This window comes from Sylvia atricapilla, chromosome 1 (genome assembly GCF_009819655.1).
Source record: "Sylvia atricapilla isolate bSylAtr1 chromosome 1, bSylAtr1.pri, whole genome shotgun sequence".
NCBI lineage: Eukaryota > Metazoa > Chordata > Aves > Passeriformes > Sylviidae > Sylvia > Sylvia atricapilla.
Window position 1 is genome coordinate 58986353 of NC_089140.1, and position 14307 is coordinate 59000659.

The following is a 14307-nucleotide window of genomic DNA, read 5'->3' on the forward strand; positions in this document are numbered from 1 at the left end:
AAGGTTTCAATTATGATGGCTTCTAAGGAGGAACAAAACCGCAGGACACCTGAAACATCCTAAACATTTAACCTACATCGCCATTCCAGAGGATGCACATTTATAGAAGACTGATTAAATTAGTTTAAAAGCATTAATTTCTCTTAAGATGAGGGAAGAACTGTGTACTTGAGATATTTGATCTGAATTAAGAAACCAATGAAGCAATTGATTAATTGGAATTTAAGCCATCAGTCACTGGATCCATGAACAGTTTCATTTACATTCTAAACAATCAGCTGATGGTCTTATAGGATACCATGTATTAATACACAGTCAATATGATACCCCTAAACTCATCACAGTTCCTTATTGACAAGAACTCAGACGTTTTTTAATCCAAGCTTGATCACACTGCATCTTTTTTGAATTGCAGTATTGATTCAGTACGCTTTAGGAATTTTTATCTCTATTAAAATGTTATGGAATTTTCAGATACAGCAAACAATGTTCCAAGTTTAAAAAAAAGGCAACATTCATATTCTCAAGTTTTAGCTGCTGATTTATATTATTTTGAGATATCCAGAAAGATACTCAAAACCATTAATATTTTCCATTAAACAGGATTTGATGCACCACTTTGCTCCATTATTCTTCTGATGCATACTAGCAATCTCTTTTTGCAGACACTCGATACAATAAAAAGATGGTGTGCATTATTTACATCTTCAGAGTAATGACTAAATCAAAAAGTCTGCCACAGACCATGCTTAGAACACTGAAAAAATTCTCACTTTTCTGATAAAATATGAATACTAACCAAACAGTTTCATGATTTTAAAGTTCTGGCAGCACAGCATAACTCACTATCCCCATCAACTTCCTTAATGCATTTATGTATTTTTAAAACCAGTAATACAAAAAATACATATACACCTCAAAAAAGAGTGCTTATGGACGACTAGGGAGCATTTCCTCTTTTGATGAAAGCAGAGCTCACAGAGGAGGCTGAGAGAAGCATATGGCCAAATACAACAGTATCCACGGAGAACATGTTTTGCCTCCAAGATTTTAGCAGCAGCAATAATAATCAACTTGAAGGACATTCCATTAACTAAATTAGGGGGAGCAGTAATAAAAGCTTTGGTATCTCGTAAATCTTAAACACAGAAAAGTACGAGTCAAAGGAGTTGACAAAGCCATCAGGCTACAATAGGCATATGAAAAACAAGAGGATAAACTTTTAGTTATAGTTTAGCAGGGAAAAGCAAATTTTCCTTTACTGTTTGGTAACTGGTAAGAAACAACAGACCCAGCTATGAAGATCCAACACTGGACTTTACAGATACTTTACAGACAACATATTATAAACTTCTACACAAGGAATTCTTGAACCCTACTTTTGCAAGAGTAATTTTGGTTTTTTATTTTCAAAGCCTTTGACAACATTCCAACAGGTCTATCAGTTCTTAATATACACATGGTTTTTTTGCCTGACTTGCCCTGCCTCTGGGATCTGCTTTCATGATTCTCACCTTCAGTTTCTCTACATTGTTTCCCAAAATGGGGGAATTGTTTGGGATTTCAGGACATTCAGACCTCTACTGAAGCCAAGCCACCAAATCCCCTCAAATTTCTGGGAAAATGCATTATCACTGGAAAATAGGAACAGGCTAATTTATGCCTAACATAATACACAGACTCCTTACACATCAATTTTCTCAACTCCTACTTATAATTTTTTTAAACATACAAAAAAATATCTTTCTTAATGCTTATTTTGCTGCAATTCTAATAAACACATGGATTGTAGTAGTCAGACAAGTATGGACAGAAAATAAAAGAAAATAGTTAGGGAACTGTATATATTATTATGTCTTCTAATAATATTTTACTGTATAAGTTCTAATAGAGAGAGTAGAATATTATTGGGAGCCTAATGCCTGCTGAGACCATCTTCTTCCACCACATAACATTCATACTATCTGACTCCATCTGAAACAAGTAGCTGATCACATCAAATCACTAGCACTCAGTGGCTTAAAGCAGATACCAAAAAATTTCAAGCCTGAGTTAAATCAAATGCCAAAAACAGAATAGGAACTGAAGTAGAGAAACAGATTAAAGTAGTTTGGACAGATTGTTGGCAGCTACTCATGCCCTGAAGATAAACTTTTATCTGGCCGTATGTGCAAAACTTAACTCTAGTCATTTATCATTCTCTATAGCAATAGATTTTCAAAGCATTTTAGTTTCCAGACAGGTAGGTTTTACAACACTTGTTTTCTAAACATAATAGAAAATTCCAGAATGTGTGACAAATGCAGCTCCTTCAGCCTTATTATTCTGCAGTAGCTGGTTTTATGAAGAAATAAAAAATTACATCAGCTCCACAATAGAATTCCAACCTGACATTTTCTTCTCTGGTTTGATTTTCAAATATTTGAAGTTCCAGAACAGGCTGGTGCCCAGACAATTAAGTTATTTGTAGAACACTTACTCCTAACTGTCCAGAATAAATAGACAGTACTAGCATCACCTCTCTGATATTCTTTCTTGCCGATGGTTTGGAGTTTCATTCCTTGACATAAATGTTCTACTAACATTTCCTTTTTAAGACCTACAAAACTAGATGTTTTAAACAAGTAAAATGTATTTGGTGGCACAGTGCTCTCTTTTTGTATAGAAATGCTTAAGAACTTATAATTTTCAAAAAAACTTCTTTAATGAGCAGACTTTGTTTGAAATGGTCGACTCTGGACTACGCTTTACTGGTTAACTCACAGCTCCTTCTAACAGAAAATCAACTTGTATGAATGATTATTTAAGCCTGTACTTGCATTGCAGTTTTTATGCCAGTTAAATGGTTTGCATTTAAAATGAAAATCACATCTGAGTTATATTGCTACAGAAATGAATTGCTACAAAGCCTAAAATAAAAATTATTTTCCTGTTTTATTCCCACATTTTACTTATACCATTGTTGTTAAAGTAATTACAAGTAAAAGATCCTGAAAAAGTCTTAACTACAAATTTTAATGCAAGGGAGATTACTTTTTGCTACAGCTGTGAAAAGTAAAAACATGTTTGCAACTAGTATTTTATGCCTGAGTATATATAACATTTTAAAATACTTCCATAAGTGGAATTCAAAACACTGATCTATGCAATGGGAAATGTCCAGGGGGACCTCGACAGGCTGGAGAAATTGGCTGACCAGCAAACACCAGAACAATGTAACAGTGGCCTGAAAAATACCGGATGTAGCAACTGTGCAACTTACATTACCTTTTCCACAAAGGATTGCAAGAATCTTTAAATTATTTTCCATTTCCTTACTGCTTGTGTTGCACAGCTGTAGTGGTGGACAGTCTTTGCAATGTCCATGCCAGTAAACTATTATGTACTGGATTTAAGACAAACTACCAAAATTGGTTTATGATCAATAACCTTTGCATGAGAGTATGCTTGACAGCAGTGGAACTGATCAGCCACTGGGAGCTGCTCTCTCCAGAGTAACACTTCTACAATAAAAAACCCAAAATAAACAAAAAAACTCTTTTGTCAAATTTTTCAGTTTTTGAGAAGTCTACAGCAGCTGACGTATTAAAATAAATTTGTGACTTTATTTTACCAGAGTTCTACATATACATTTTTTACAAACTTTTACAAGTTTGTTAGAAGAGAAGTGTTTTAATGCAGTACTCTCTCTCTCTCTTGAAAACAATACTACTTTTCCAGGAATTACTCTACATGGAATCAAGTGTTTACCATAAAATTTAACTCCATGCACTAGGTTCAAATACTGTGGTCAGAAAAGTTGAAGCAGATCAGGAAAACCACTTCCTCTTCACCCTTTGGAAGTTCAGTTTCACCAGAAAAGGATAAAGAGAAAATCCAGCTCTACTTTTCATGCCATCACAAAGCATTACCTGTGACAAAGGGGACCTCAGGAGCAATAAGAAGGGTTCTAAGATTAGATACAGATAACTTAATCCTAGAACTAAGATGAAACTATTCTTATGCCCATAAAAAGCTACTAAGGAAAGTCAGTATCCTACCAGCACTGCGATTAGTCTGTCATGGCCTAAGTAGTTAGCAGTAGTACAGAACAGAAACAATTCTCTGCAGTCCTAGTGTCTATGGAGCATATCACAAGATCTAAAACTTTTTATCCCTTGGCTATTCCAGCTGCAGACATAGGTGATTATTTCCTTTAGCCCTAATTCCATGTACAATGCTATTCTGCCATGCCATCTTTCTCCCAGTAACTTTTGACTTGTGGCCAATTTCAACCTAGTATGACATAGCAACGATCTCAAAATTAGGAAGTTCCATGAGTTTTTGTGAAACAAGAGAGGATGAAAGAGTCATGAACATATGAACAAAAGAAAAGCCAAGCTGCTAGCTCCAACAGTAATCTGTTCTAGGACCTAGTAAAAATTGATAGCTAAAATCACTATTTGCTTAGCTCAGAACCAACCACTGCATAATCAGAATCTGAAATTATTAGAGGTATGTAAATAAAAAGTTTGTCTGGAAAAAAAATAGGCTTAACTCATTCTTTTTTGACACTTTGTAGTCACCCTATAAAGTCTGTATTCCTCTCAGAATTTCACATTTGAAAGTAAAAAGACTACATACATTCCAGAAACATCGAGTCTTACACATACCAGATTTTCAAGGACCAGATCCAGCTCATGTGAGAGCATGTGTTAGCATAGGAGCACCTGACGTGGATCAGAAGCCAGTCCTTGCACCAAGGCACAGCCAATGCAGTGTGCAAGGATTATAGCTCAATGAAGGAAAGAGCTGATCTTTGAAATGTTTGTGTTTTACACACGCAGTATCTTTCATACTCCCATAATGAAGTTACTAACACATGCTTCAGTTGGCACTTTCTGTGGACAATTATAAGGTTACATGATGATCTCTAGAATGCCCTGTCTAGTCTTCGATTTTTGATTGAGATGGAATATAGACAAATAAAATGCAGAGAACACGCCAAACAAATTAAAAATATCCTGGAAGTTTTGTTAAGGGCCACTTATGATCTAGTTCAGTTTCAGCAAGGGAGCTTTGTGTTGGTGTAACAGAGATCTTGCCTATATTTGCATAACAGCTTTACACTAAGGTAGTCAGTTGCTTTTGGCATGCGGCCTGCTTATACAGAGAATGAAAATAACCTTTAAACCATCCTTTGCAGCCAGCTCAGCATTTCCTTTCATTTGGTGGAAGGCTGATAAATGGGACAAATCATCCAAACTGCTTGTCACTTCTGTCATACATAGTGAGAAAAATCAAGATTCAGCCATAACTAATGCCCGCCTACCTTCTCAAATACACAGAACTCCAACATACTACTCCATAAGTTTTTCATGCCTAATTTTTTAAAATTATTTTTATTTCTTTTGGAAGTCAGTGAAAATCTTTTAGGAACCTCTTACACAGGGAGCCAGACAGCAGCATAGAATTCACATTTGAAGAGTGATTTCTACCTGCTCCATGCCCGTGGAAAGTAATCCTAAGTCAAAATATGAACAGCCATCTAGCTGCATCCATCCATGAAACAGACAAATATGAATGTTACAGACTGTCACATGAATACAAAAGAAAGTCCCACTAATATGAGCCTTTAGACAATAACTTCCATAAAAGTCTGATTAATAAACAGGAATCTTAGAAATTAGATACAGGCACACAATTGACATCAAGTTATTATATCAGATCTTTGAAGAGATTATTCTGCCTAAAAGACAATGCATTTGATAAAGAAAGGGAAAAAGTACATCTAATAAGAAATTAGTTTCATCAAAATAAGCTCGATATCCCAGAATGCAGCTTTTGCTACGCAGAGTTAGAAGTATCCTAGAAAACTGTGAAAGTGCATGGGGGGGTGAGCTTCTAGGTGAACTTTGTAAACTGCCCATTTATAACTCAAATTGCCTCTTTTTTGAGTGATGATGTAGGATATTGCAGTGATGCAGACTACATGAATATGTAATGTAAACATTGAAGCTGGAAAATTGTTACTTTACCACAAAAGAAGTTTACACGGAGGTTTGAATGTTGAGATTAGTTCAAACTCTCCACTTTATTCTTTATAGATTTATAGTACAAAGCTAGTTAAATTGCTTTATTACATAGAAGATAAAATTACATATGGAAGATAAAATCATGCAAAAACTATTTCAAAAAGTACTTAAAAGTTTTAGCTATAAATTAAAGCATATATCAGTCAAAACTGTGACATCAGGAAGAAACAATTACAGATATAAGTGCTCACTCTTTAGTCAAAAAAACAATTACTGCCATATGCTTGAAGTTTCAGAAATTATTTTTGTGTGATTTTGTTTTTCTGTTTTGTTTTTAAAGAAGTGCAACACCAATAAAACTAGCTAATCTGTTGCTTGTTAATGGAAAATTAGGATTTTTAATAGATTGTGGTTCTGAGAGAGAATAAAAAGAAAAGCCCCTGTATGCTGAACCAGAGGGTGGTTAACAAAAATGGAGCTTTTCTAAGACCACTAGAAGACTGTCACTCCAGGCCAGTTATAGATGATCACTGCATGTAATCAGCACTAACAAGACAGAGTAACCATACAGTAATTTCTTTTTTTAGCAAATATATAGCTCTACTAGAGTTCCGTAGGCTATCAGAAATATTTTTGTCGTCTTTTTCAAACGATCTCTGCAAATTTAGGCTTTTATCTGAATCATATGATAGAACTCCAGTGCTATAGTGAAATACTATGTGCCACTAATACCAATATCACAGCTATTAGCCTTGTGAAATTTAGTGCTGTCTGACAAATACCAGACAGTTCTTCAGGATTTGAAGAGAAATGGTAATATAAAGGAGGAAAACTCATTTGAGTTATAGACACGGGCATCCAGTAGTAATTTCTAAACTTTACAAAACAGCTATAATTTATAGGGTTCCTATAAAGGATATATTTGTTTCTCAAAGATTAAGAGTACTCCCCTATCACTATGTGAAAAGAAATAGAACTAACAAGCAGCACGTTTCTTTCTCTCACACAAGAAAATTCCTGGGTTTTAGGCTTCTTTTTTTTTTTTTTTTTTTGACTGACCAAAAAGGCAGTGTTATTTTGAAGTAAAAAACCCAAAAAGGTTATTTCAGGAGTTCAGATCATTGTAATAAATGTTTCCAAAAACAGTTCTTTTAAACATATATTAGTAGGTTCAGATTTGAGTTCTTTTCAATTTAATAGCTGAAACACAATCAGATGACATTTAAATGTATGTTGCAAGACAATGAATGATCAGTTGTGAATAATATAATATAATGTCAAATCATATTAATAAAGTACAGTCATAAACATAAATATATTTGCTAAATATTTTTAGCATTTTGAATATTTAAGTTTTTTGTTAAAACAGCTCATAAAAACCATCCATGTAGAGAAACACATCTGTAGAAGTCTCATGTTCACAGTAAGATTACTCCTGGTTTACAGTCCAAGCTTAATGTGTTTATCACATATGGGCTCTCTCCCATTAATCTGATGAAGGTAGAGCTCCATCAATCTATTTACTCATTTCAAATTGGCCATGATGTACAATCTAAAATTTTATCACAACCACCAACTTATAATGTAATCAGTGTGAATTGTTAAAACATACCTGTTTTTTCTGAGGTTCTAAGAAACACCATGTCAGATGGGATTCGTTGATTCTGAGAGAAGAAGAAAAAAAAAATAGTATATCTTTTGTAAGTAGAAAAAAAGTGAATTCCAATCAAAAGTCCAGTAAGATCTATCACCAAAAGGTCACACTTGGATTGAAACTCAATTAAAATAGGATTTCTCACAGTACTTTACATTCAGCATTTGCAATTCAGAAATCAATATTTTCAAAAAATTATACCATAAGCAAACAACAGCTAATCCCTTCAGATGTTCTTTATAAGTGAATCATAAATACCTGAAGAACAGATTAACATTTTCTTGACTGAAAACAGTACACCAAGTATATAAATACGTAATTGAAATATCTTAAAACAGTTTCACTGAGCAAAACTCTGACATTTACTTAGCAGATGTAACAGGAAAAGAAAAGGTAAATTTAAAATATCTGTCTTGGCACTCAAGTTGCAAGTGATGTATATACCAAGCATTCTTCTCTCTTCCAACACACACAAACACACAGAGGGGAAATAGCAAATTAAGGAACCACATTTTCCTATTCCACATATGTAAAATGAACAAAATTTCTTCCTCACTACCTGAGGCATAAAATCATATGCAGTCAGATGTACCTGTTCTGCCACTCTCTTTCCAGCACAGAACTGTCTGTATCAAGTTTTCAATTATTTGAGCATTTCCCATTTTAACTCTTTATGCTTTTACAAATAAAATTCACTTGCTTGTATGCCAAAAGTATTCACCTTGAAGAAGTTGTTCATCTGTAACAAGTACAGCATTTTTTTAAATCTTGCCTTATAAGAGCTAAAAATTAAGGATTTAGTGAAATTTATTATCCACCATGAGCCCAGATTCAACTAGGAATATCTCATTCAAATTTGGAAAAATGCAGAAAACTATATTATTAAACTACATTATTTTGCACCTATTAGAAGGAAAAAAGAGAAAAAGGAAAAGGCAACTTCAAAATTAAATAATTCTGTCCTTAAATGACAATAACGATTAAACAGATATCCAGTTTTAATATAGATTAGCTATACATTTTTGCAGCTCCCCTGCCAGCTCTGACATAAATCCATTACACAAGTTTCAGGTTACTGACTTCATGCCTACAAACTTCCTACATGCCTACAGTTACCTGTAAACAAGCTAAACCACTTCACCAGCATCCAAAAATTTTGCAAAAACAACAGTCAAATGATCTAATACTGAATTAAATAGAAGTTCTAGTAAGAAAAGGAGGTATCTGCAAGTCACTACCAACTTCAACAGCGGACACATTTTACACTGAGTAAATGAAACATTCGTCTGGCACAGAGTACCTAAGATTCAAGATTAAGATGCTTTATGCCTGACAAAACTGGCATCACAGTATGTCTGAAGTTGGAAGGGACCCATATGGATCACAGAGTCCAACTCCCTGCTGCTTTAAGGACTATCTGTAACTAAACCATTTGAGCAAGAGCAACACCCAGATAGTCCTTGAACTCAAACAGGTTTGGTGCCATGACCACTTCTCTGGGAATATCGTTCCAGCCTCTCAGCAATGAGCCCTTTCCCAGAACTTCCCCAAGCACAGTCTCATAGAATCATAGAATGGTTTGGGTTGGAAGAGACCTTAAATATCATCTTGTTCCAACCCTCTGCCAGGGGCAGGAACACGTTTCACTAGACCAAATTGCTCAAAGTCCCATCCAACCTGAACTTTTAATACTTCTAGGGACAGAGAGTCCAAAGCTTCTCTGGGCAACCTGTCCCAGGGTCTCACCACCGTGACAGTGAAGAATTCCTGGCTACTATCTGATCTGTATCTACCATTTTTCAATGAAAAGCCATTAGTCCTTGTACTGTCACTACATGCCCTTGTGATTCCATTTCCTCGTATCCTGTCACTGATCACCAGAGGGTGATTAGCAACTCCACCGCCTCTGTCCCCCAATAAGAAAGTTATAAACTGTGATCAAAGTAGTAATGTGAATATTTTATCATTTTGCCTTCTTTTGTGTTCTCTCTTGCTTGTTTTTCTTTCCTACAAAATAATGAAACTTTTTCTGCATAAATGGATTTGAATGTATCCTACCATGTAGGGAAGGCTAGAGACTGACTTGCCTTTAAAGTATTTAAAGTTAACATCTTGTTTTATTATCAGGTTTTTCATAATTTGGAAGTGGGCAGAAAGACACTGCAGGAATACTAGGTACCAAAAACATTGTCACTATTATTGCTGACTCTGGAGAGCAAAGACAGCCTTGCAGATACATACCTAGTCACTATAAAAGATTGACTACACAAAACCAGATGGCAAGTATGCTACAAAAATCTTTAACATCTCATTGTGGAGAAAATTAAATTCTATTGTACACTGTCACAGACAAACAGCAGCAGTATGTCAATCATGTCAATATTTATCCAAGTAGATCAGGTTAAAATGACAACACATACAACTTCAAGCATTCAGAAACCAATGAAAAAACTATACAATCTCAATTACCATGGAGATGATACCAGAAATGCTTATTAACATATACTGAAATTGCAATATGTAAGTCATGAAAATTACTTGAATACATTGTTTTTCTTAAATCTATGCAGAATTAGAGCTCCAGAAAAGGAGAGCTTCAATTTATCTCAGTGTTTGCAGACTTCCAGATTCAGTCCTAGGGATCTAACTACAGCCAGCCAATGGCCAATACAAGGCAAGTGCTTCCCGAGTCCCAGGGATCCCGTGGGTATCTCTATGCCATCCAGGAATACCAGCCAGACTGATAAATAAGAAAACTCACAAAGACATCTATAATTTCCTGCAACACAGACTATAATATTCACTTAAAAATACTCTTCTCATAGCTTTCAAATTACTTTTAATTTTTTTTCATTGTTATTCTCATAAAATTGATATTTACATAAACTTTTCCTGTTTCCTAGTCAGTCTTCCAATTCCCCTCAATTGTGCATAGCTACAGACCCTTGGAATTTTCCATTTATTGTCCTTCCTTCTCCAGTCATGCAATGAACCATGTACTCGTACCATTAACTAAAATACTCCCAGTTGCTTCTGAGTTATAAATAGAAGAGACATTTCCCAGTTGTCTTCTTGGATCTGCACACTGTAAAATACTGTATGTTAGCATTAACTGCAATCCTTGCAAATACTGGGTTAATTTCACTTTACACCCAGATTAAGAAAAAAGTTGCATACTTTTACAGCTCCAAGAAAAGCTCTCAAGTTTTTAAGAAAAAGCATTACTGTTCTCATGCTTTAAATCACTATTATGTGTTGTTATTGTTAAATGTCCCATAAATGTGTAGTTGTTATTACTATTAACTAAATGTGTGATTGAGTTTTATGCCCTCCTCACATCTCTGAAATGTATTCCAAACAGCCAATAAGGTACAGTGTCTAAATAACAATATCTGAACTCAACATCATCCCTTCAATTGTCTTATTTAGGAACACTGTGCACATCTGTGCTTCCACTGGAAACTAAAAATGCATCTTAACACAAGCCAAGGAGAACAGTCAGAAGTAGCATGACTGCCTTGACTGTTCAAGGCAGAGGACCATTTTTCAGCTAACAGATATGAACATCTTCCAGTTTTTAAAATTAGGCAATATTTTGTTCAGATTTCAATCCTGTGTAGTAATAGTGCGATATGAAATTTTGAGTTGAAACAATACATATATTACTTGAAACTAAATTATTTTAAGCATATTACAGTCACTTAAGAAATACTTTGAAATTAATTAGGACTATTAAATAAAGACAATAACCACAGGATATTCTAAGTTTAGATCTAGAAAAGCTTTTCACTTAAGTTGTTAGTATTTGTGATGCAGTCACTAGTTAACATATGGATCTTCAGCTCAAGTGAGTCATTAATTTCACTGCAGAAATGCTGTTGATGCATCTACCAGTCAAATACAATGTTAACTTGTTTCTCTGCCATTAGAGTGAGCAATTGAACATTTCACTCCTGACTGGTTCTTTGGCTTAGGAGTCATACTCTGAAATTGAAAACTGCTTGCTCCAACAAAATACACTCCTCAACAGAACCAGAAAACATTTAATTTCATTAGTCTGAAAGCACCCCCAGCTAAGTCAAAAGAAAAAAGGCAGCTCTGCTGGGGCAGTAGGGACCTTGAAGCTACATTCAGACCATTATATGCATCTTACTGGTAATACTTGTCTAAAATCTTCATCAAAAAGCACACTACTCATTATTTTTCTAAATCCTTAAACATTACTTTTTTTCATTAGAAACTTCAGGTCCTCACAACATATAAGCTCTAAGCTACTGCAAATACTGCTAAAACAGATGCTAATGACCAACTTCACACATGACAGAATGATCCCCAAAGTAACTCCAGTTTTCTAAATTCTAGTATAACCCAATAGACAGATACATCACAGTGAATTTCAGGGAAGGCAGATTACCTAAGTAGCCATCAGAGTCTTCCCTACACTCTATTATAATTAATTCCAAGCTTAGAGTTCAAGAAGGGCCGAAAGATTCCCTAATAAAAATCAAAGCAAATATCTCAGTCTCCTATAAGTTCTGGAATAGGCAGAAGCAAGCACATGCAATTCAATTTCACTTGCACTCTAAGGCAAGGTATAACGCGAAATAGATGTAAGGCCAGACATACCAGTGCCTATCTTGTGCAGCCTAGTACTTGCTGCTCAGACAGGCCCAAAACGTTATGAGGTACACAGAGTGGACAAAAAAGAACAGGAAAAAAAGCAAGAAATGGTGCAAACTACATGAAAATATATACATTTTAAGCTGAGAGCAGCAAGCCAAATGATACTTGCCCTTTTCTTTGAACTATGGAAGAAATAGAAGGGAAGGAAACAGAAGTTTTCCAAACCAAGCAGAAGTAGATACAAGCTTCAATTTGAGGTGCCTCCTTCCAGCATCTCAATGGATCAGCTCTCTAATATCAGGCACCGAGAAAGTGAGTCATCTTTCCAGAATTAATTTAAGCAAAAATAGTTACCTCTGACAACAAATTTAAGCTGACTTCTAAGATCACAATAATTTCTTAGTAGCCCAGACAGGCAACTGAAATAAGCAACAATCTTTATTATAATGTTAATACAGAGCAAAGAATTGACAGCTCTCACTCACCATCTGCAAACAAACTGGAAAGCTTTCTGTCCATTTACAAACATATAAACTTTCTTATTATTTAATTATATATAGTTAGATACATACTGTATTAAAATAATACAAATATTATAAATATTAACATATATATTAAAAAAAATTATATGCACATGCATAAATAAAGATTCTCCTTGAAAGTTTCAGACAGAGAAACACTGATTCAGCCATCAGAAGGAAGGTATCAGTAAGGAGATATCTTAAAACATTCAGCACAGCACATGTCAGAGCATTTAGTTCTGTAATTGTATTCCCTTCACAAGATTGATTGAAGCATATACTTATTAATAAAATATAAATATATACATTCAACTGAAATGTAATTAATTCTATGATAGACTTCCTTGAAGATTCTCAAATAGGACTTGAACTAAAATACTAGCTAGTTAGGACTTCACAGATAAGTACCTTGATACACTTTTCTTCAGAAGATAATTAGCATGTTAATAATCTTTAGTCTCTAAAATATATTTTAAAAGTATCAACCTTTTCCACTATGATGAGGTCTCCAACTTGTATGTCTGAACTCTTAACTTGCACTTTACCTTAAAAAAAAAAAAAAAGAAGAAATGTAATCAACATTAATAAAGAATAACAACAATATAAATCCCAGAATGCCAATGTTATTTATAGATGCTACTCTTAAGTGAAAATGTTAGAATTTATACAAAACAGATGTCTGCTGAACACATTGATAAATACATTTCATCTGTTTGAATAAGCAACCCAGTAGGTAAAAAATTCCAGTTTTGTAACCAGTTAGCTATAATAGAAATATGAGAGGAAAAAAGACGTATGGGAGATGCTCAAGTCTGATCTATAGTACCTGTAATAGAGTTGTAAAATTGGGAAAAAGGAATCTTTCACATCTATTAGACAGTACTTCTGTGTCTGACAAGAATTGTTAGGTTTATAGTCATGGAGCAGTCTTGCACACACGAGTTGTTATTCATAGCCCTGTTACCAACAGGGTATGAATAACAACTTTCCTTGACCACTCAAGTTCCTGATGTAATTGGTCCTGTCCAAAAATGTTGGCAGTTTTAGTAGGAAAGACATAAATCTCTCTGAAGTTGAAGAGATGACTAAAGATTGAATTCTAGAAAAGTAAAATATCAAAAGCTGAAATAGTATTTTTCCATTCTCTAAAGCTCAGTAACTGCTGTGAACACTCACTCAAAAATATACATAGTGCGTTTTCCAATTTAATTTTCATACGTTCTGCAGGGTATTAATATTTGTAACACTGTTAAAACTTAACGTTCTTACTTGATGGATTGAAAAACTGAGACAGAGAGGTTAAGCTATTGCCCATATTATGTTATTATTGATCTTACTAGAATTCAGGAGTTCTAGTCCCAGGTATACAACTCCAAAATAAAGTTGCTTCCCTGAGTTAAAAACAACCAAAACCCCAAATCCCCTGAGGATAAAAACACACACACATATCTGAATAGCCTGCTGAGCTGAAACACACCTCCTGTAAGTATGATCC

General features: G+C 34.6%; 1 protein-coding gene across 2 annotated transcripts in view; it reads right to left on the reverse strand.

Annotated features, from left to right (window-relative positions):
* The window catches only part of ATP9B (ATPase phospholipid transporting 9B (putative)), a 152600-nt gene that overhangs the window by 97452 nt on the left and 40841 nt on the right, over nt 1-14307 (reverse strand). For both annotated transcript variants that reach the window (XM_066323671.1, XM_066323661.1), the window contains exons 6-7: nt 13299-13357; nt 7627-7678 (exon numbers count right to left, since the gene is read on the reverse strand). In XM_066323671.1, the coding sequence (XP_066179768.1) occupies nt 7627-7678; nt 13299-13357 (111 nt within the window). The remainder of the gene's footprint in view (nt 1-7626; nt 7679-13298; nt 13358-14307) is intronic.